This window comes from Microcaecilia unicolor, chromosome 9 (genome assembly GCF_901765095.1).
Source record: "Microcaecilia unicolor chromosome 9, aMicUni1.1, whole genome shotgun sequence".
In the NCBI taxonomy this organism is placed as follows: Eukaryota; Metazoa; Chordata; class Amphibia; order Gymnophiona; family Siphonopidae; genus Microcaecilia; species Microcaecilia unicolor.
In genome coordinates, this window is record NC_044039.1 from 170,290,271 (window position 1) to 170,314,321 (window position 24,051).

A 24,051-nucleotide genomic window follows, 5' to 3' on the forward strand; every position below is an offset into this window, starting at 1 on the left:
TTTACACTGGGAAAGATCAATTTTTCTACCTCCATCTGCTGGCAGGAAGGGATAACACCCACTTATGAAGGATGGTACAACCTGACTAAAGGAAAAGAAATTAAGATATGACTAAATTTCACCATATGTGTTAATTTTCACCCACAGAGGCATTGTAATCTGCAAAGTAACAGACCTTAAATGTACTATTTTTGTGAGCAGCTTGGACATACAGTAGTTTACAACTTATCCAACAGATGTTTGGAGCAGGTCAGAGACCACTAACTTGTTGGTATCTGAAGTGACAAGATCAAGGGCTATAACTAATATTCAACAGCATATCTTATAGTTGGGCTAAATGCAAATGTAGAACTTAGGTTGTTCCCCCCCCCCCCTTTTTTTTTTTTTCTTGAGTTGGTTTTCCATCCTATTGAACGCTTTTCAAGATCTATTTAGTTGCAAGAAAAACTATTTCATGTACATCTTTTTAAAGGTTTCATTGAATTACTGATGTTGTGTTGAACTTAAAATCTTTCTGAACAGATTTTAATACTACCATAATATTAAAGACTTTTATATGTAAGTTAATATTAGTTTCTTTTTATTTCAGGTTACATAAAACAACATAAAGAAAAACAAAATGGAGTTTTATGAATCTCCCTATTTTATCATCCTCGTTCCTTCATTGGTCATCACACTCATTTTCCTCTTCTTCTGGCTTTTCATGAAAGAGACATCATATGATGAAGTCCTTGCCAAGCAGAAAAAAGACCAGAAGCTCCCTCCTGCTAAGGTCGATAAGAAGAAAACTGAGAGGAGAAAAAACAAAAAAAAGGATGCTCAGAATGGGACTCTGCATGAGTCAGATTCTGAAAGTGCAGGTCGGGACTTTGAACTGATGGATGCCTTAGCAACAGATGAGGAACGTATAGTTCCTGTTTCACTAAGTACACCTGAGGCTCCCAGTAATCTCCGGGACAGAAAGAAAAAGGAGAAGAAGCAGTCCAAGCCTGCACCGGAAGAGCAGCTAGCCAAAGAGACTGGCGGGGCAAAGTTCACAGGCAAGAAAGTTGAGCCCGTTCCTATCACCAAGCAGCCAACGCCCCCATCAGATACTGCAGTTTCGAAGAAGAAACAAGGGCCAAAAAAGCTGAAAAATGGAAGAGGTATTTCACTTTTAAAAATTTGGTAAAAGTGTGTCTGTTTTCTGCTTTGCTTTTTTTTATTCACCATTTGTCTTTTTATAAATGTGTTCACACTTATTGTTAGCTGAAAAACAAGTGAAAAGGAGCTGGCCTAATGACATTCCACACAGGAAATTTAACATTTTTGGAGCTGCCTTTGCAGCATTCCTTAAACCCATATGGCTCAAGAAGCAGAAGCCAACATTCTACTCCTGGTGAAACGCAGCTTGACAAATTTTGAAAACTCTTTGCACAGCATTTTAAAATTCAGTAATATTGTGCATACTTCTATTTTGTAATATTTTGCACATAATTCCCCCATCATATGTCCTGGCTTCTCCCCACCCCCCTCCCAGCTAAAACTCCTGAGGAAATTAGAAACTCATGGGATAGAAGATAATGGCCTATTGTGGATTAAAAACTGGTTAAAAGATAGAAAATAGAGTATGGTTATTTCATCAGTATTCTCAGTGGAGAAGAGTAGATATTGGGGTTTCCCAGGAGTCTGTGCTGGGGCTGCTGCTTTTCAATATTTATAAATGATCTAGAGATGGGAATAACTAGTGAGGTAATTAAATTTGCTGATAACAATTATTCAAAGTTGATAAATCGCAAGAGGATTGTGAAAAATTGCAAGAGGACCTTATGAGATTGGGAGACTGGACATCCAAATGGCAGATGACATTTAATATGAGCAAGTGCTTAGTGATGCATGTAGGAAAGAGGAATTCAAACTATAGCTATGTGATGCAAGATTCCACATTAGGAATTACTGCCCAGGAAAAGGATCTGGGTGTCCTTGTTGATGATACATTAGTGTGCAGCAGCAGCTAAGAAAGCAAATAGAATGTTAGGATTTATTAGGAAAGGAATAGAGAACAACATACAATCTCCATTTCTCCTGACCCTTCATAACTACCTCATTCGATCACTATATAACCTTGTATTTGTTCTCAACCGACTTGGTGAACGCCTTGACGGTACTATGTAAGCCACATTGAGCCTGCAAATAGGTGGGAAAATGTGGGGTACAAATGTAACAAATAATGCCTTTGTATTGCACCATGGTGTGACCGCACTTCGAATAGTGTGTGCAATTCTGGTCACTGCATCTCAGAAACGATATAGCAGAATTAGAAAAGGTACAGAGAAGGGTGGTGAAAATGATAAAGGGGATGGGATAGCTTCCCTTTGAGGAAAGCCTAAATTGGTTAAGGCTTTTCAGCTTGGAGAAGAGACAGCTGAGGGGGAGATAAGATGTAGGTCTATAAAATACTGAGCGGAGTGGAATGGGTAGACGTGAATCGCTTGTTTACTCTTTCCAAAAATATAGGACTTGGGGGGCATGCAATGAATCTGCTGAGTAGTAAGTTTAAAACAAACTGGAGAAAATATTTATTCACTCAGTATATAATTAAACTCTGGAATTCATTGCTAGAAAATGTGGTAAAAGCAGTTAGCTTACCAGGGTAAAAAAAGGTTTCCATAGCATCCCACAGATCAATCCCGAGACAAGTGGTTTATGCCCCTCTACCAGCAGGTGGAGAGAGAGTTCAGAGGTTTAGTGTATGTGGACCTGTACATCCATCTTAACCTCAGTATTCTTTCTATCTCAGCATGTGGATGGACATGTCCTGTGCAGCTCTCTGGATTGAGACTAGCTCGTGACCTGTTTCTTCAGGTTCAGTTGAGCTTGGGGTTTGGGGTACACCTGGTGGTGCCAGATTCCTCCCCTGCTAACCCCTTTCTTTGCCTCCTATCCCTGATTGCTCTGCTTCTGTACTCCTGCCTCTTTAAAAATAAAACAAAATAACAGCTAGGATTCTGCTTGCATTGCGGGAGGTTTTTTTTTTGTTGGTACATTCTGTCAATAGATCAGTAGTTTGGTGCATTTCCCCTGTTTATGTCTATGGGCGGCTGTTCTTTGCCTGGCTGGGTCAGCGTCGTGGTTTTGGCAGGCCCGGGAGCTATTTGCTCTTCTGCAGCCGCCATTTTGAAGGGGTTTGCCGTAGATGTTTAAAAAAAAAAAAATACACATACGGTGCAGCTGTGCTCCGGTCCAAAGTTAACATGGCCGGGAGTTCCCGTTCGCTTCAGCAACGGCCCTGCTTTCCCTTGCAGAGGTGCTCCTGTGGCATTTGCAGGGGGGGGGGGGGGGGGGTTCAGATCTTGGTATGGTTCGGCAGCGGCTCAGTTCCCCGCGGTCTCCACCTGCATGCCAGTTCTGGCCTTCTGGCAGTTAACGCCAAATACTACTGTTTGTTGGCAGTGGCTTTATTTAAATAAATAAAAAATGGCCGGTTTTCTTGCCAGGTATGTTTGACTTTGGCTGCCTGTGCGATAGGTCTCTGGGAGCGTCAGCCCCTTGATGGGTTTGTTTCCCTCTCGGTCCTCCCCATTTGATTGGGGTTCTGGTTCCTTTGGTCCTGTTCCTACATAAACTAATTTGATGATTTTATCTGACTTCCGGTTCTATGCTAGGGAGAGTCACTTAACAGTTGTATTTTGTGCTTATTTAGTTGGGCGGTTCTCTCCTTTTGGCTTTGAACTTGCATTGCTATTTTGGCCTATTTCATACGATGGCTCTGTTCTCCTGGGGCACAGCCTTGGGTTCTTTCCCTGGCAGTGTCTGGAATTTTTTAGGCTTCAGTACTCGGTTATCTTTGTTTCTTGAATACCACCTGAGATTTTATGGGGCAGTGCTGGCGTCAAGCTCTTGTTTCCCCTACCCAGGTGCTACTTTTCATGGTAAGGGCAACGTTTCCTCTTGATTTTGGGCTCATGCTGAGCTGCAGTACTTCGGCCTCGTTAGGCTGCGTTGTAACAGTATACTGGTTGTCTTGCCTCATGTTGGTGTTTGCAAGGGTCTCTCTCTCTGTCAGGAACTTTGGACATTATGCTATGCCCCTGGCTCCTACAGGGGGGTATTGTCAGCCCTCTCGTCCAGTTTTTAGTCATCAAATTTTGGAGGAGTTGTAGTATATCTGTGGTGACTGTACTGTCTACATGAGGAGGCATTCTGGAAGGTGGCAGACGTTCCTATGGCATTGGGTCAGCATTTGTTGCTGCCTGTTAGAGGCATTGTAGCATGAGGTTCACCACTGGATGGGGGCGCCCTTATGGTCTACACAGTGGCAGCCTTGGTCCTGGTGGCTTACATTCTGTAGCTGTTTCCATTCCCAAGGGGTCCCGTGGTTGAAGAGTCCTCTTCCATCTTGGACAGGCCTCGGCTGACTCTTCCTTTGCCTGTCGAGCCTTACTCGCTCTTTGGATGTTGGGTCAGGCTCGGTCGCTGAGCCGTCCTCTGTCTCTGGGCATTGAACTTTCTTCTATCTCTATGAGTTCAGGTTTTCTCCACCTCTGGGCATCGAGCCTTGCTCTGTCTCTGGGCATCCCGCCTTGCCCGGCTCTCGACAGCTTTGCTCTGTCACAGGGCGTGGGACCCTGCCCAGACTTTGGGCATCGAGGCTTGCTCCATCAGCCTTACCCTGTTCCTGTCCATCGGGTTTTGCTCTGGCTAGGTCTGTCGAATCTTATTGGTTGGCAGGCTACCATGATCTCGGTACGTCGACCCTGGCTCCATCTCTGCACGTCGAGTCTCCGCCTCTGGACATCGAGCCTTGTTCTGTTTTTTTTTGGACACCAGTCCTTGCTCTGTCTCTGGGCGTCGGGCCTTCCCCAATTAAACTTTCTTCTGCCTCGGAGGTCGAGAATTGCTCCATCTTTAGATGTCGAGCCTGGCTCTAGCTATGGTAGTGGTGCCCTAGCCTGTATGGGTGTCAGGCTTGGTATTTTGCAGGTGCTCAGGCCTTGCCTTGTCTTTGGTTGATGGGTTGTCTGCATCACTAATTCTCGAGACTGGCTTGGTCTCTGCCAGCCTTTTCTCCATCTTGGGAGGTCGGGGCTTTTTCTCCTCTGCCTATTGAGCAGGGCCGTATCAAGCTCTGATCCTGGTTCTGTCATTGGCTAATGTTTTTTTTTTCCTTTCTCTGGGGGCCATAGGGTATTGCACTCTATTGAGATCGGGATGGCTCTGCTTGGTATCGGTTCTGCCTTTCTCTCATGGAGTTGAGCCGCGCTGACTCGCTCAGTTCCCTGATTGCTGGCTCTAGATGCCCAGCCTTCCCCTGTGTCTGGGGTTTGCGCCTGTTTTCAGCTGTTCCATTTTGGCAGATTGGGCCTGATTCAGGGACATGGGGTCAATTGGGCCTTGTTCCATATCTGTTCATCTTCAGGGCTTGGTCTCTGTAGCTCGAGCCTGGCTTCTGTTCTGCCTCGGTCTGTCACAGGCAAGCCTTTCTTCCTTGCCAAATGTGGGTTTCAAGCCATTTTGGCTATGGCTCTGACTTGGGAGATGTGCCTTGGTCTCCTTGCGGGGATCAGGCTTGCCTTCATCTCTGGTTGGGCCTTGATCAGTATCCAGTTGTCGAGTCTTGTTCCACCCTTGGCAGGTGAGCCTGTTGTTCTCTTCGGCTCTCCAGACTTGGGCTGGGTATGGCTGGCCTTCACGGCAGCTCTAGCCCTTTGATATTGCCTGCTCACTGACTGTGGCTCCTTGATCTTGCCTGGTCTCTGGCAATGGCAGTTTACTCCGACTCTGGCTGTTGCGCCTGGCTCCGTCGCTGTCTCTTGAAGCTGTAGGGTCGGGCTCTGCAGCTACTGGTCAAGACTGCCTTCTTGCGACCTGGATGGATTTCCTTCGCCAGATGACAGCTTTGTTCCCACAGTTTGGGGCTTGGTTAGCTACTTCCTGGGAGGTTGGACCCTGTTTCTTCTGCTGGCATTGGCCTTCCTCGTTGGTTCATCAGGTGGCTTCGTGCGTTGTATTCCTCATTAACCTGTGTCCTATTTGAACCCATGCTTTTTGTTTGTGAGCAGCCCACTCTGTTAGGACCCTCAGTTGGGCTGCTGAGCAATATGCCCTAGAGCAGTGGTTCCCAAACCTTTTCAGTTCACGGCACTCTTCGTGTCCAAGCAATTTTTTTGTGCCCCCCCCCCCCCACCGGCCATACAGATCTCCATCTTTTTCTCTGCACAAATATAGTATGTCCCTATAATTAGCCCCTCCAACACACTGATAATGATTTATACCAAATTACTACTTCTATGAAAAGTTATTCCGTTATTATAATTTCTCTGTGTACATCCATATGCTGCACAAGCCAGCATGTTTCCAAATATAAGTTAGATTAAATAAAAAATGCTACCAACAATAAAGAATGACAGCTTGGATGCAGCAGCTCATAGGTTTGCTTGCTTTGTTTTGAATGGGAAGGCAAACGGAGACTGACCTATTGGTTTCAACTTTTTGACTTCATCCCATCTCCTGTTTTCATCAGCCTCCTTAGCAGTTGCCTCTGCGAGTCCTGAAGGCCATCTGTTCTGTGTCCCCAGTGGCCGCGACAAATTAAAAAAAAAAAAAAAAGCTAGCACAGGGCCGCAGCAGCCTTCAGGTATGGGCTGCCAGCTTCGCTGATTCTCTGCCCCTACTGATGTCAACTTCTAGTTCCGGGGACAGAGGACTGGCAGAGCTGATAGCACATGCTTGAAGGCTGCTGCAGCCCTGTGCTTGCTTGTATTTTGGTGGTGGTTCTGCTGCTGTTCAGGCGGGAGGGAGGTCGGGATTTGCTGCGGCACCCGAGATTTTGTTGCAGCGCACCAGGATGCTGTGGCACACAGTTCGAGAAATACTGCCCTAGAGTTTGAAACCCACAGTCATCCCAAGTGATGCCTCCTTTTGTAACCATATGGGGGGGGGGGGGTACCCTACAGCTGTTTAGCAAAAAGCTTGAAATATTTTGTTTCTATCAACTGATTGAATGATATTGTCATACTATATTGTATGCTGACTTTTCTTAATATTATTATAGTGTGTATGATCTGTGGTATGAGTCGGTTTGAATCTGTTAAAGGAGCGATGAAGGTGCTTTATTGGTTACCAGTTGTTTATATAGAGTTCGTTTAAATTGTTGCTATTGGTTACCAGTTGTTTATATAGAGTTCGTTTAAATTGTTGCTATTGGTTTTTAAGACGTTACATGTAGAGAATGACACGGGGATAAAATTTGTTCCCGTCTCCATCCCCACCCCGTCCCCGTAAGCTCTGTCCTCATCCCCTTGGGCTCTGATCTCATCTGCAGAAGTCTCAAACACTGATGATTTTATATTTAAATCTTTTTATTAAAGTATAAAGAGGAACAATATGCTGTGCAACTGTTGTGTATAAATTACAAACAGAAAACAATAATAACAATGAGCAACTATAATAAACCCCCCAACCACCACCACCACCTTCTACCTTGCCATTCCTAACAGTAGCTGACTTCTACTATCCCAAGGAATCCTAATCCAGTTAAAATGTTCAGGGGTACAAAATATAACTTGTTCTGTATGCCCTAGAGGGGAGAAATATGCCCTATAAAGCACTGTTATGATTTTTTAATCTGTGAATGAATAAGAAGTCATCAACAGTCTCAGAATTCTGTCTAGCTCTCCTGTCTTCCACAGTACCTCCTGCAGTAGAAGATGTCTTCTTAGAAGATGTGCTGGTAGCAGGATGTACAGGATCTTCCATGCAAATTTTGCTGGCTGTGGCCAGCATGTTTTCTTGTTTGTCCAAAAAAATAAAAATATTGTTGTTGCATTAATCAAACATAAATAACAGTCCAGTTCATTATCATGCTTCAAAGTAGAAAGTGATAAGTGGACAAAGTTTGTCCCCATCCTCATGGGTTCTGTCCCCATCACCGCAGGCTCTGTCCCCATCCCCGTGGTTACCGCGGTCCCTGACCCTGTGTCATTCTCTAGTTACATGAGTCAGCACCTGCCTATTAAAAAAAAAAAAAGTATTCATGTTTTTTATATGCATATGCGAGCATTGTGTTTAGTAAATTTGCAGCAACTGATTATTGTGTCATTGAAGTTGGTGCATTTTTTGATGACTATACGAAAGCGGCTTTCTCTTGTGCTGGCCTCATTGGGTGGAATGAATTGCCATTGAGGCTGCATTTATTGCAGGGACCTGATGTCTTTAAGAAACAATTGAAAGCATTGTTTTGAACTATATCATGATTACATATGTGTACGTATGTGATTTTTAATCAATAAAATGGATAAGAGAGTATCAAAATTATGTAGATATATGAAAAACCTCTCGAATTAATTGCAAGATACGTTGTATAACACTATATACCTGTGAAGTGCAACAAAATGATTAATGAGCAAGGGAAAAAACCTCTGTACCCCAACCTCCACCCTACATATTTTTTTGAAATAGGGTATGGAGGAAATAACATGGATCCAATTTCTTCATCGGCATAAAAAACCCTCGTCTCTTATTCTGTTTATTGCTAAAACTTCACAGGAGTAACAGTTCGTGGATCCAAAAAGTGTAAGAAATTACTTAAACTTTCAATTACTGAACACAACATGCAGAATGGATCAGTCACACCATGTGATTTTTATAAATATGCATGTATTTCTTGTAACCCACCTAGTTAATAGGCAGATTATAAATGTTTGAATAAATAAAAATAAAATATATGTACCCCATGTTGAATGGACCTTTTTTGGTTCCAAGAAGAGGGAATATAAACATTTTTATAAATAAATATGAATACTACAAGTATCATCTTGACCTGGGGCTAGTTTTTTTTTTTTTGGGGGAGGGGGGGGGGGGGTTCACCTTCCACTCCAGCTGCAGTGTGCAGAAGGAAGCAAATTAAGTTTTCTAGGTGAGCTACTGTTGCTTAGCTTTACTTTCTGGTTTTTGCAGGATGGCTGACTTTGTATGTTTGATTTTGTAATAGTTTTTAATGTTTTTGGTTATTTCTTTTTGATATATTCTACTCTGCACAGAGTGTAGAGCTGGACTAAAGCTAGCCAACTTAAGAAATTGAATAAACCAGGGCATCATACTCTATAATAAAACTTGCTGGGTAAATAGCTGTTTTGTGTGTGTTTTATCACAAAGGCTCTTCAATGCAATATTAGCTGATGTACAAGGCTAATGTGGCCCTTCATAAAGAGGGGAAGCTGCCGATCAGTGTGAGAGTTAATACCCTTCTTGAATTGTGATATGAAAATACTAAAGTTTGAGCTAATTAGCTGTTTGATAATTGTCCCTACTTCCTGTGGGTAGAAGTATGTACTGATAGATTTTGAGTTTGTATCTGTTAGTTCTTAATTTGCTTTGACTGCAGTTGCTCTTTGCTGCATCCAAGAAACTTCCACTTTAGGTGACTACCTAGTCTGTTCAATGGGTAAGATGGCCCTGTATTTGTGTAATAACAACTTATCCTGTACTTTCAACAAGGCATGAGCTTCTGTGATTTCACGTGGTTATTGCATGTTTTTATCTCTGCAGAAGACTCTCCTGTTTCTTCAGACACAAAGGCTGAATCATTTGTGTCACCCACCAAGAAACATGAGTCAATAAACCTGTTTGAGGTGAAACAGGAAAGTGGAGCCGGAAAGAGAAAAGGTGCAATAAAAAAACAAAAAGTTGAAAATGGTAAATTATTATTTTTTAAAAATTCCTCTATCTTTTTTTTTTTTCTTTTTTACTTAAACAGTATTTCAGGGTAGCTGGAAATTATACTCCTTAACCAGCATCATTGCTTATATTTAAGAGCCTTTCTCCTTAATACCCAAAGCAGTTGCAGGCAAATTGTAAAATTCTATAACTACCTTTCCAGATAGTACTGTAAATGTGAAATTTGTAGGTCTGATGATAACCTGAATTAATGGATGAGATTTGTGGTGGGAAAACATATTGCTATATAGTATTGGAATTAAATAATTATGTTTTGTGTGGAGTGAAGTTAAGACAGAAGTTTATCACCTGTTGGAACTTTAGTTCCAGGTTTAGTGGATGAGCCTCTGATTGAAGCAACGACTTACATTCCTTTGATGGATAACACCAATGCAAACCCAATGGTAGAAAAGGATTTGAATAACACAATCAAAAATGAGCACGCTGATGTCTTCCAGAAAAGTAATGTCAAGAAGCTTAAGAATGAAACTGATAAAGGTAAATCTAATGGTGTCTGGAGCAATGTAGTGAAAAAATGTTGGAGGCTTTTGATTGTTATTATTTTTGTGCAAGCATGATGGATCTGTTTAGATAGAGAAAACAGATTTCTTTCTTCAAACATTGGGATTTTATAATTTATTTTCCAGGATCCTAGAAGTGCCAAGTAAATAATCTTTCTTATTATGTTATTGAAATTGGGAGCTTTTACCTTTCTCCTCATTTCTGTTATTAAGGAATCTGTTAGAAGAAATAGGCAAGCTGAATATGTTGAAAAATTTGTTGCTGTTTTAAAGATTGAGGCATGTATCCTAAATCAGATTGTAGAGTGATTTCATACTGTGTTTTTGGAAAAAGGTAGTTTGATCACGCAGACTACTGTCAAAAAAGATCTTAATTTTCTCTTGATTTCAGAAAATGCTGATGTCAGAGTAAAAGATTTTCTTGTGGCTATGAAGAACATGATATTCACTGAAGAGGAGGCCCTTCGTATTGTTGAGCTGCTAAAGGAGAAATCTAATGCTGTACAGGATGCCATTCAAAAGGTAAGCACAGTGGGGTCAATTTTCAAAACAATTTGGGAAGGTGCAAAGTCTGCAGGTACTTTCCCCTCCAAATTTAGTTTTCAAAGGAAAAAGTACATGTGATGTTGCCTTTCCTGACTTAACTCTACCCCAGGATTGCCTCTATACAGTGTTCAGATGGTCATATTTCGCAAAGCCCTTTTTTCTTTTATTTAAAGGAGGTTTATTGATAATAAACAAAGAACAAACATAAGCAATTAAAGTTTACATGTCCTGCATAACCTCAAGCTGCACCATATATAATTTTTTTTTAAGTTCAAATCAATCTTTGTTAGAAATTTTGAAAAAACGTCTTATCAGCAATCAACAATAAAAAAGATAACCTTGCAGAAATTACAAAGAAAAATTGAAATCAGTTCCACCAGAAAGAAAAACTAACTTTTTGATTATTTTTCCATTCGGTAATTGTAAGTTTTCAAAACAACAGACATTAGAATATAAAAAAGCTGCTTATTTTCTTCAGAAGAGCGTCATCCAAGCATAAAGAACATAATATAATTTTTTTATAAGATAGAATGGTATTAACCTGTAAGATTTGAGAAATGCGTTCCCATCCTGAGAGCCAGAAGTGCTGTAGGTTATTATTACACAGATCATGTGCTCCAATGTTCCAACATTTATTTTAAAATGAACCATTTAGGGCCCTGTTTATGAAGGTGTGCTAGTAGTTTTAGCACACACTAAAAATTAGCATGTGCAAACCGTGTAGATGTCTATAGGAATATTAGGGACATCAACATAGCGCATACTAATTTTTAGCACACGCTAAAAACTCTAGCGTGCCTTTAACAGGGTCGTTAGTTTGTTTTGTAAGTGTCCACATAGCCTTTTACATCATGAAGTACAGTGATTGTAACTGAAGCAGAGATAAGAAGTCTGTTTACTCTGGACTAAAAAACATTCCACTGTTCAGCAGAAAGATGATGCTTAATATATTAATTCCCAGAGATTTTGAAAGTTGGATTATTAGAAGTCTTCCAAGTAATTTATAAAATGTGGATGCAGATTTGTCAAGATGTAGGGCTTCTAACATTATTTTAAACATACACACGCACACAAAAAAAGCCACATGCTAGCGCCCGTTTCATTGGTTTCGGAAGCGGGCCTTTTTTACTAGTTTGTATATAATTTTTTTTACTCATAAGAATGGAGTTGTAAAAATTGAAAGTACTGGGAAGGAGAAAGGGAATATTTATTACATAACATCTCGAAGGAACTGAGTGAATTTGTAATAATGATGTATTTTAATGTATATAAACCACATTTTATCTATATAGGCCAATGTATAGTTTTTTTTTTGATCAAATACTATTAAACTGATTGTCCCACAGTGATGCATCTATGGAATTATTAATAGGATTAGAAAGAACTTTATGCAATTGATAGACCGCTAATAGAGTGTCATGTACAATATCAAATTGATCTGAATCTTTTAGCCTAATAGTGCCAAGTCTGTATTTGAGAGGAATAGGTCTGTTAAGATTTTTCTCAGTTAAAAGCCAAATAGGAAGGGAGTCAGACAATGGTTCTGCAGTCCACCGTGTTGCTCCATGTAAAAGGAAAATTTGGTTTTCCTTAGCGTCCCTCCGGACTGGACCAGCTGAACTGATGGGTTGTGCACGCCTTCTGGCAGGTGGAGACTGAGAACAATGTTTCTTGCGAGAGCCAATAAGAGCCCAGCTCAGCCCTATCAAGTCCCAGTATTCTCAGTCTCCAACAGGTGGAAGATGTGGTGAGCCCTTCAGTCTCATTTCTATTGCATATTCTAAATAGTCAATCTGTATTTCTCTTCCATTCTTTCTCTCTCTGCACCGCTGGGGATAAGTGATGGCAGAGGCTGAGACCCGAGGGGGTTTCTTTTCCCTAAGGAGTGCATACTTGGGTGGCCAGGTCCTTCCTACCTACTCTCACCCCAAGCCTTTTTTCAGTGCTTGCTCTGGCAAAGTTGGTAGTTTGAAGGCTTTGATTTTTGAGGTAAAATAAAAGATTTAAATGCAGGGCGGCAGGAATAAAAAGAGGGCTGTGGGGGAGCTGAAGGCAGGCTGCTGGGGCTAGAACTGTGACGGCAGTAAGCATGGCTTGTGGTGCCCCTCTGTCATGCTTACCGGGTTTTCCAGCCACGATTTGCTGCGGCACCCCAGATAGGTCGCTGAGGCGCACCAGGGTGCTGAGGTGCACAGTTTGCGAAATGCTCCTCTAGCTATAGGATTTGAATATAGGACCTTGATTATGTAAAAAAAAATCTCCTAGATTAACCCAATGGAATATTGAAAACACAAAATTCCATTCTATGTAATCGAAAGCCTTCTTGGCATCCAGAGAGACCACAAATGCTGATTTCTCCCCCCCCCCCCCCCCCCCCAAAGGTGCCGCAAGGCCTATATAACACATGACATAAAATTCTTGTATTATCAGATGATCTGCCTTTTACAAAATCAGTATGAGACGCATGAATTAATTTAGGTACCACTTTGGATAGTCTATCAGCAAGAATATTGGCATAAATTTTTCAGTTATAATTTAAGAAAGAAAGGAGTCTGTAGTTCTTAATCCACAAAGGGTCACAACCAGGTTTTTAAAGAAGTATTATAGTGGCCTCTGTAAAGTTCAAAAACAAAAAGGCACACAACTGCGTACAAAACAGTAGATAAAAACACAACAAAGCAGTGGAATCAAATGCATTTATTTGGAATAATACCCGACGTGGCCACGTTTCGCCCTCAGGCTGCGTCAGGGGTACAAACTATAAAAACAAAACACAAATATAAAAACATATATAACCATTTAACAGTATCATAAGCATGATTCAACTAATAAAAACCAATTATTTAAAAAAGATTCATATATAAAACAATTCTTTAAAAGTTTTTAAAAAACATGTATAGACCTACTTGATATCTATAAAAAAATATTTATAATTATCATTAAAATCATATATCATGTAAAATTTTTAATCAGAACATCTACAATTACTCACATCACATTTATACCTCTCAATAAAAAAAATGTTAAGTATGTTACTATGTAAATGTACATTAAGTATACTAGACAGACTACCAGATAAGTATCCTGATTTTTGCACTAGGCACATCAACTCATCCTATATAATAATTTTCACCTCCAACGTTCTAATGTGCCTGGTACCGTGGCTCCCTTGAAGGTGGTCTGCTAGGCAGTTTAGAATGCACTGATGTCAGTGATTTCACTGACAGCTGATTCCAAGGCAAGGGGAGGAGTAGGGAAACATGCGGAGCATGTTTCCCTACTCCTCCCCCTGCCTGGGAAACAGCTGTCAGTGCCCCCCCCTCGGCGCAACACTCAAGCCCCTGCCCTGCAAAACCACGAGCTAGGCAGGGGGAGGAGTAGGGAAACACGCTCCGCGTGTTTCCCTACTCCTCCCACTGCCTACCAATCAGCTCTCAGTGCCCCCCCCTCAACGCATCACCCAAGACCCTCCCCCCGGCGCATCACCAAAGCCCCTACCCCCCCCTCTCGGGCACATCAACTCCCTCGCCACCCGCAGCCACCAATACTAACACTGTCCGGCCGCTGCTGCTTCTCCTGTGGAGCAGCAGCGGTCAGTACAAAAAGAAAAAAGCCAAAAAAAGATTTTTAACCTGAAACGCGGCTCCGTAGACAGCCATCTGGCATTGGCTGTCGTCACTGCAGCTGCTCCTCCTCTCCCCTCCACGTCACTGCCCCTGCAGGAAGACCCCGGAGGAGCGCAGCGACGTCAGAGGGGAGAGGAGGAGCGGCTGCAGAGATGACAGCCAATGCCAGATGGCTGTCTACGGAGCCATGTTTCAGGTTTAAAATCTTTCTTTGGCTTTTTTCTTTTTGTACCGGCTGCTGCTGCTCAACAGGAGGCGCAGCAGCGGCCAGACAGCGTTAGTATTGGCGGCTGCAGGTGGCGAGGGGGTTGATGTGCCCGAGGGGGGGGGGTAGGGGCTTGGGGGGGGGGGGTAGGGGTTTGGGTGATGTGCCGAGGGGGGAGGGGAGGGTCGATGGACATGGGTGGCTGCGGGGGGGGGGGGGGCGGGGGAGAGAGGTGGGTCGCTGGACATGGGTGGCTACAGGGGGGGCAAGGGGAAAGGAGAGGAGGGTCGTTGGACATGGGTGGCAGCAGGGGGGCAGGGGAGAGGAGGGTCGTTGTACATGGGTAGCTGCAGGGGGGGCAGGGGGAGAGGAGAGTTGCTGGACATGGGTGGCTGCAGGGGGAGAGGAAAGCCGCTGCACATGCGTGGCTGCAGGGACAGAGGAGGGTTGGTGGGGAGGGGGTCCTGAGACCAGATGGGTGGCTGCAGGGGGGCAGGGGAGACAGGAAGGATGCTGCAGGGGGGGGTTACCTTGCTAGCGCCCGTTTCATTGCCTACCGAAACGGGCCTTTTATACTAGTTTAAAATAAATTATCTGTTTGTGTTATAACCAAAGGCAGGGGACAGTCTGCTAAATGTAAAAAAACTTCTTACACACAGCTCAAAATCAACTTTTAAAAGACTCTAGACATTCTAGTTTCTCCACTGATATTCTTAACACAAAAAGCAAAAACTGTCCACATTACTACTAGAGGCATGAAACAGTTCACTGAATAAAAACTTGTCACCAAAGTATAACAGCAGAGAAAGCACTGCAAGCACTCAGTCTTAAAACAACATCTAATACATCTCCATTGGTTTTAAGTGAGATATTTTTGGTCACTCTGGAAAGCCTTCACGAAAGGTAGCTGTGTGGATCATTATCTGATCCTTTGAGAGACTTCTGTCTCTGCAACAATCCTCTGTATTCTACCTGTGTTCAATGTTATACATTGGTTCTTTTTAGTATAAATTTAGGTGATAAGTAACTGATTACTCTTTTTTGGCATTTCTTTGCTACAGGCTAATAAGGGGGATTCAGTGGCAGCCCTGCGTCAGCTTCAAGAAAAAGATAAGATGCTTTTGGCAGTAAAGGAAGAGGCTGCTCTTACAAAGGAGCAATTTAAACAGTTAACACAGGTAAGTAGCATGCAAAAGAAAAGGCTGTGTGTATTAGATATCTGCTCAGCCCAAAGAATATTTTGGGCCTGCTGTTCTAAACTTATTTCTCTTGAAGAGAAAATGGGAGAAAAACCTTAGCAAATTGGATGTTTTATCTTTTCAGTCAGATGTACTTCCTTTGTGTTACCGATCATTCTTTAATGGCTAGCAACCCTCAGGCACACATGCCATCTGCCTGGCACTCATTCTCTGTGCTGTACAGTTCCTCCCCCCCCCCCCCCTTGCTGGCCCCCTGAGCGCTTTGAAAACTCATAGGCTGCCTGTGCCTTCAGGGATGGTATGACCAATGCAATGACCTGTATGCGAGTAAAGAGGGTATCTTGATCCCTGGCACAGTTGTGTTGAAACTTGGGATCATGTCAGGTCTATCTCTTAGAGCAGGGAGGTTATTTTTTTGAATGATCTTATAATACACAAAAAATGAAAAACTTAAACGTGAAACCAGTGATTATTGTAGTCCATTATTTTCTTTGGTTATTGCCACATGTGGTATGGGCATCAGTTACATAAGTACATAACTATTGCCATACTGGGACAGACCAAAGATCCATCAAGCCCAGCATCCTGTTTCCAACAGTGGCCAATCCAGGTCACAAATACCTGGCAAGATCCCAAAGAAGTACAAAATGTTTTATACTGCTTATCCCAGAAATAGTGGATTTTCCGTAAGTCCAATTTAATAATGGTCTATGCACTTTTTCTTTAGAAAGCAGTCCAAACTTTTTTTTAAACTCCGCTAAGCTAGCCGCCGTTACCACATTCTGTGGCAATGAATTCCAGAGTTTAATTACACATTGAGTGAAGAAACATTTCTCCAATTCGTTTTAAATTTACTACTTTGTAGCTTCATAGCATGCCCCCTAGTCCTAGTATTTTTGGAAAGCGTCTACCCGTTCAACTTCACTCATTATTTTATAGACCTCTATCATATCTCCCCTCAGCCTCCTTTTTCTCCAAGCTGAAGAGCCCTAGCCGCTTTAGTGTTTCCTCATAGGGAAGTCGTCCCATCCCCATTATCATTTTCGTCGCCCTTCTATGCACCTTTTCTAATTCCACTATATCGTTTTTGAAATGCGGCGACCAGAATTGAACACAATATTTGAGGTGTGGTTGCACAATGGAGCGATACAAAGGCATTACAACATCTTCATTTTTATTTTCCATTGCTTTCCTAATAATACCTAACGTTCTATTTGCTTTCTTAGCTGCAGCACCACACTGAGCAGAAGGTTTCAACGTATCATCAACGACGACACCTAGATCCCTTTCTTGGTCCGTGGCTCCTAATGTGGAACCTTGCATGACATAGCTATAATTCGGGTTCCTCTTTCCCACATGCATCACTTTGCACTTGCTCACATTAAGTGTCATCTGCCATTTAGACGCCCAGTCTCCCAGTCTTGTAAGATCCTGTTGTAATTTTTCACAATCCTCCCACGATTTAACGACTTTGAATAACTTTGTGTCGTCAGCAAGTTTAATTACTTCACTAGTTACTCCCATCTCTAGGTCATTTATAAATATGTTAAAAAGCAGCAGTCCCAGCACAGACCCCTGGGGAACCCCACTAACTACCTTTCTCCATTGAGAATACTGACCATTTAACCCTACTCTCTGTTTAACCATTTTTTAATTCACAATAGGACACTACCTCCTATCCCATGACTCTCCAATTTCCTCTGGAGTCTTTCATGAGGTACTTTGTCAAAAGCCTTCTGAAAATCCAGATATACAATATCAACTGGCTCACCTTTATCCACATGTTAATTCACCCTTTCAAAGAAATGTAATAGATTGGTGAGGCAAGATTTCCCTTCACTAAATCCATGTTCGCGTTGTGTCAATCCATGCTTTTGAATATGCTCTGTAATTTTGTTCTTTATTATAATAGTTTCTACCATTTTGCCCGGCACCGACATCAGACTTACCGGTCTATAATTTCCCGGATCTCCTCTGGAACCTTTTAAAAAAATCGGCGTTACTTTGGTCACCCTCCAATCTTCCAGTACCACGCTCGATTTTAAGGATAAATTACATATTACTAACAATAGCTCCGCAAGTTCATTTTTCAGTTCTATCAGTACTCTTGGATGAATACCATCCGGTCCAGGAGATTTGCTACTCTTCAATTTGTAGAACTGCCCCTTTACATCCCCCAGGTTTATAGAGAATTTCTTCAGTTTCTCCGACTTGTCAGCTTTGATGACCATTTCTGGCACCGGTATCTCTCCCAAATCTTCCTCTGTGAAGACAGAAGGAAAGCATTTAATCTCTCCGCTATGGCTTTATCTTTGTCTTCCCTGACCGCGCCTTTTATCCCACTGTCATCTAGCAGTCCAATCGATTCTTTTTTAATACGCGGAATATATTTGGCCTGGGCTTCAAGGATGGTGTTTTTGATGTAAATTTTTGACCCTCGCACCATTGTTCTCATTTTCTCATAGTCTCCTTTTTTAAAGTTAAACGCTAACGTATTTGATTTCCTAGGTATTCTTACTTCAGAGCTAATATCAAGTCCGGTCATATTATGATCACTGTTATCAAGCGGCCCCAGCACCATTACCTCTCACATCAACAACAAATTTCTATACGAAGTCCCAACAACAAATTTCTGTAGAGTTTTTTTTTCTGCATTTTGTTACTAAGTGGTAATCTCTTATGGGTTGTTTCATATTTGTGATTTTTCATAAAGTATGACTTAAGCATAACTGGCTTTCAAGTTTTTAAAATATAGTACTAGCACGGAGAGGCTTGCAGTGCTGCAGTATTCAGTTGTAATATTGACGCCTGTATCCCCTGCCCCTTGAAGGCAGCAGTTTATCGGGGGTTGGGCTTTCTTGGCGTACCAGTAGAATTTGTCTGTGTTTTGGCACCCTGTTCGTTTCTCTTTCTTTTTGTACAGTTGTAGTGCTAATGTAATTCAGTATACTCTCTGTACTCGAACAATGATAGCAGATACATCAGACACACTCTGCTTTGCCTTTCCAGATACTAAGTTCTCCTTATACATGGTTGTGAAAATTCCTGCAGGACTTAACTTGCAGCCAAAGAGATGCACTCACTGTGTAGTCTAACCCCTACATCTCTGTTTGTTCTGGGGTTGATGGAAGTACATGACTGAATTTCTTCCCCAGTGAACGCACATTCCTCTCCCATTCTGGTGTAGTCCCTTCTGTTCCCCTCACACTCCTCTTTCCTTCATTTTATCCCTGCTATAACCCTTTCTTTTCATTACGTCTTAAGGATCAATCCAGACAAATGGGTTGTGACCATCTGCCAGCAGGTGGAGATAGAGAATTCTAATGAGTTGTGCCTCATAAGCTCCTGCACTTAGCAACCAAGCCAGTATTCTCTATCTCCAGCAGGCCGGATAGCAGCTCCTGTGCGCTGTGGTGACTTCTGTGTGCCTCAAGTGTAAACCTAGTGGTCCAGGTCCTCCCTGCTCCCCCATTGCCACTTTCTACCTCTTTATCTCAGTCTTCCCTTCTCTTTTTCTCCTCCTCCTATCTTAAAAAAAAAAGCCACTGCAGTTCTTTTTGAGAGCACTTGTGCTGTGGGAAGGTTGTGGGGCTTCAGTGCCTTGGAGGTCATGAGACTAGTTGTTTTCTGTGAGTATGTTTATTGTTCTTTGTCTGAGCTTATTAATTCCTGCGGGGGTAAGCTGTCCGCTACCAGTTCCTGCACGCTTTGCCAGGGCCGTGCCTAGGGTCTCTGGCGCCCCCCTGCAGACTATCAGTTGGCGCCCCCCCCCCCCCGTGAAAATGATCACGCCCCCCCCCCATGAAAATGATCGCTCACCACTTGCCACACTGAAAGGAATTGTCAGCAATATTCTTAGAAACAAATTGCTATACATTGCAAAATAAGATAGCAGATGTAAATTCTCAAAGTGGACATATTCCAAACGCTAAAATGAAAATAAAATAATTTTTTTCTACCTTTGTTGTCTGGTGACTTTCTTTTTTTCAATCATGCTGGTCCAGTATCTGATTCTGCTGCTATATGTCCTCTTAACTCCATTTCCAGGGCTTCCTTTCCATTTATTTCTTTACTTTTCTCCTTTCTTCTTCATTTCTTGCTCTATATCCATTTCCAGCAATTTCTCCTCTCTCCCTGGGTCCTGCCCTCCCATCCATGTCCATTCTTGTCCCTCTCTGCCCTTCCCTCCTCCATCCATAGCCAGCAAGCCTCCTCTCTCCCCTCCCCTCCATTTCCAGCAATTTGTCCTCTCCCTGGGCCCCCATGTCCATCCTTGTCCCTCTCTGCCCTTCCCTCCTCCATCCATAGCCAGCAAGCCTCCTCTCTCCCCTCCCCTCCATTTCCAGCAATTTGTCCTCTCCCTGGGCCCCCATGTCCATCCTTGTCCCTCTCTGCCCTTCCCTCTTCCATCCATAGCCAGCAATCCTTGCCTCCTCTATCCCCTCCCCTCCATTTCCAGCAATTTGTCCTCTCCCTGGGCCCCCATGTCCATCCTTGTCCCTCTCTGCCCTTCCCTCCTCCATCCATAGCCAGCAATCCTCTCTCCCCGCCCCTTCCCTTCCAGCAATTTGTCCTCTCCCTGGGCCCTGCCCTCCCATCCATGCCTCTCTGCCCTTCCCTCCGCACCCTGGGTCCTTTAAATCTTTTACTTCCAGTCGCAGCAGCGTCAGTGAAAGCGGAGCGCTGCCGACGTCTCCCTTCCCTTTGCGCTCTTGGTTCCCTCAGTGTCCGCCTTCTTCTGACGTCAGAAGAAGGCGGGACACTGAGGGAACCAACGAGTGCAAGGGAAGGGAGACGTCGGCAGCAGTGGCGTAGCTAGGGTAGTTGACACCCGGGGCCGGTCATTGTTTAACACCCCCCCCCCCCCCCAAATCCAGTACTAGGCATACCGAGAATACAAAACACTCACGACCTATAGAGCAATTTTACCATACCATAAGCAGTCGTTTCTACGAGTCACACAAGGAAAAGGAAAGCATCTTAAACACTACAGTGAGCACTAGAACATCAATTCACCTATTGTAAAACGAAACCAGACAGAATAGTACAGATCGTAGATCCTGCACAGTCAATGCCAACTGAAAGCCATGTCTTTTTCAAACACAGATACATCCTAATCCACTATAGGATAAGTAATCATAAACTTTCTATTTAGACAAAAATTAAACTGAACCCCCGATGCCAGACTCTGCATACAATGCAACACCACAGAAACAGAAAATGTCCCCTAGTACTGTGCAAAATATAAAGACAGCAGATGTAAATTTGAAAAAACTAACAAATACCAATCACCACTTTACAAATTAACAAATAGAAATAAAACATATACAGAAAATAAAATAATACCATTTTATTGGACTAATACATTTAGCTTCCAGAGGCCAAAATCTCCTTCCTCAGGTCAATACAGTATAGTGCTGTTACAGTATCCTATCCTGATCTGAGGAAGGGGGTTTTGTTCTCTGAAAGTTAAGTCAAAATGTATTAAAATTAGTCCAATAAAAAGATTACCTTATTTACATGTTCTATTTATAAACATTTATTAACACAGCTAAAATACTATATCCTAAAGCAAAATAATAAAAATATATATTTACAGTTTGTTGCCTTTGGTTTCTGCTTTCCTTATCTTCTTTTCACCGTCTTCCTTCCATCCAGCATCTGTCTTCGCTCTCTCTCTGCTCTCCAGTGTCTGCCCTCTCTAATGTTCCTTCCATCCACATCTGCCCTCTATTTCTGCTCCTTCCATCCACCATCTGCCCCAGTCTGCCATCTCTCTCTCCCCCTTCCATCCACCATCTGCCCTCTCTCTCTCCTTTCCCTCTAGCATTTGCCCTCTATATCTGCCCCCTTCCATCCACTGTCTGCTCTTTCACTCCCTTCTATCCACTGTCTGCCCTTTCTCTCTGCTCCTTCGATTCACCATTTGCCCTCTCTCTTTCCCCCTCCCATCCATTCAGGGTCTGCCCTCCCTCTCACTCCCCATTCCATCCAGGATCTATCCCCCCTCTCTCACTGCCCCCTCTTTTCGGCTCCCAGTTCCCACCTGCGGCTGCCCCTAGTTCCAGATCCATTGATTCTCCCATCCACCCCTGCCCCAGGCATGACCCCATTCTCCCTCCTGCTCACTTTTCAGACCCCAGTTCCAGCTCCATGCCCCTTCTCCCATCTGTCTCCCACCCAGTCCCTTCTGCCCATCCGAGTCCCCCTCACCCCATCTGTCTCCCACCCAGTCCCTTCTGCTATCCAAGTGCCCCCCCCCCTCACCCCATCTGTCTCCCACCCAGTCCCTTCTGCCCATCCGAGTCCCCCTCACCCCATCTGTCTCCCACCCAGTCCCTTCTGCTATCCGAGTCCTCCCCCACCTTCACGGTCACCCCATCTGTCCCCCACCCTCACCCTGCCTCGTCTTCTCCCTGCCACCCGTCTTTAAAAAGAAATTGTTTGCCGACGCGATAGCGAGCGCAGCACCTCGTGTGGAAGTAAAAGAAGCGAATCCGATCATCTCATTGGGCCTTCCTTCACTGTCCCGCCCTAGAGGAAATAGGAAGTTGCGTCAGAGGAGGGCGGGACAGTGAGGGAAGGCCCAATGAGATGATCGGATCCGCTTCCTTTACTTCCACACGAGGTGCTGCGCTCACTATCGCGTCGGCAAATAAATTTAAAGGGCTGGTGCGGGGGGGGGGGGTGCCAGGATGAGGAGCAGCGGGAGCGGCGGCACCCCCCTTTCTGGTGACACCCGGGGCGACCAAAAGATTTAAAGGCCTCGGCGGGGCGAGGGTAAGCACCGCGGCGGCGCCCTCCAGAGGTGGGCGCCCCCCTGCGGCGCTTACCTCGCTTACCGCATCGGCACGGCCCTGCGCTTTGCTTTTCTTCTGTGGACACGTCGTTGTTGTCTTTTGGCTGTCAGTATTCCGTCTCCGGGAGTTCAATGCAGCTCCGCTCCGATTTATTTGTTGCATTTGTATCCCACATTTTCCCACCTCTTTGCAGGCAGTTTTGGTGGGCTCTGTGCCAACAGCTCCTGTGCTCCATGAGGCTTTGGTAGTTATTTTGTCAGTGGGTTCCTCGCCTGCTACTGTGTCCTGGGATGTTGGTTTTGAAGGGGTAGAAGAGTCTGCCCTGTCGTTTTCACTTGAATTTGTTCTTTTATTATATCAGGCCTTTTTATTAAAGTCGGCTCAAGCTGCCTCTCCTTCCCCTCACGTTGCTTTTGAGGAACAGCTTCCTAAGAAATGAAAACTTTCCATTTCACAGGATTTGGAGAATGTTCCTCCTCGGGACTCAGAGGAGGCTTTATCTGTGTATTCCGATTGTCCTAGTTCTGCTGATGGCCCTGATTTGTACATTTCAGAGGCAGACGGGGGTGATGATTCTACAGTAGGTAGGCTGTTTTTGAGAGCGGAGTTTCCTCTGTTGATCACAAAATCTATGGAGGCTTTAAACATTTCTTCCTCTGCTTCTCAGTCCTCTGGTCTTGCTCTATCTATTGTGTCCGGTACTAAGAGACCTCCTGTATCTTCCCATATTCATGAGGCTGTGTAGGAGCTTATTGCAGCTCAGTGAGAGACCCCCGATTTTAACCTCTGGGTGGCTCACACTATGTCCAAATTATATCCCCTTCACTTTTGCCATCTGATTTAGAGTAGTTTGCCTAAGGTGGAAGCCCGTATTACGACGGTTACTAAACATACCACTATCCCTGTTGAAGGCGGCACTGCATTAAAGGATATGCATGGCCGCAAGCTTAAGGCTTCCTTGAAGCTTGCCTTTCTACTAGCTTTAAATTCTCTGGCAGCAATTTCTTGTTCTTTTGAAGCCAGGGCTATATCGTGGATTCAGCAATTGTCCTGTTAGATTCTCCTCCATACTTTCTCCCTACCCTAGAGGTGGGGTTGTTCTATTTGTCAGACGCTCTTTATCATATTTTTCGAGCATCAGCTAAGGGTATGGCCTTGGCCGTTTCGGTGCAATGCTGGCTATGATTGAGGCATTGGGCACTGATGTGGCATCCAGATCTCGTCTGGCAAAGTTGCCTTTAGATGTCCTTGGTATGCAGACCTCATCCGTTTTCAAATCGCTCCTCAGCTGATTCTTCCTCCACAGAAGGGTTTATTGCATCAACGTCCTGCACTTATGGAGGATCCCTCCTACTTTGGTCTTACGGTCTGGCTCTTGAGAGGGCGCGATTGAGGAAGAAGGGTTACATGGATGATGTTAAACCTTGCTGCAAGCCCGAAAGTGGTCCACTACTACTT

General features: G+C 43.7%; 1 protein-coding gene across 7 annotated transcripts in view; it reads left to right on the top strand.

Annotated features, from left to right (window-relative positions):
- Positions 1-593: 593 nt before the first annotated feature.
- The window catches only part of KTN1 (kinectin 1), a 227,432-nt gene continuing 203,974 nt past the window's right edge, over positions 594-24,051 (top strand). For all 7 annotated transcript variants that reach the window (XM_030215125.1, XM_030215126.1, XM_030215128.1 and 4 more), the window contains exons 1-5: positions 594-1,145; positions 9,529-9,675; positions 10,021-10,194; positions 10,609-10,739; positions 15,656-15,772. In XM_030215125.1, coding sequence (XP_030070985.1) covers positions 620-1,145; positions 9,529-9,675; positions 10,021-10,194; positions 10,609-10,739; positions 15,656-15,772 — 1,095 coding nt within the window. In that variant the 5' untranslated portion in view covers positions 594-619. The remainder of the gene's footprint in view (positions 1,146-9,528; positions 9,676-10,020; positions 10,195-10,608; positions 10,740-15,655; positions 15,773-24,051) is intronic.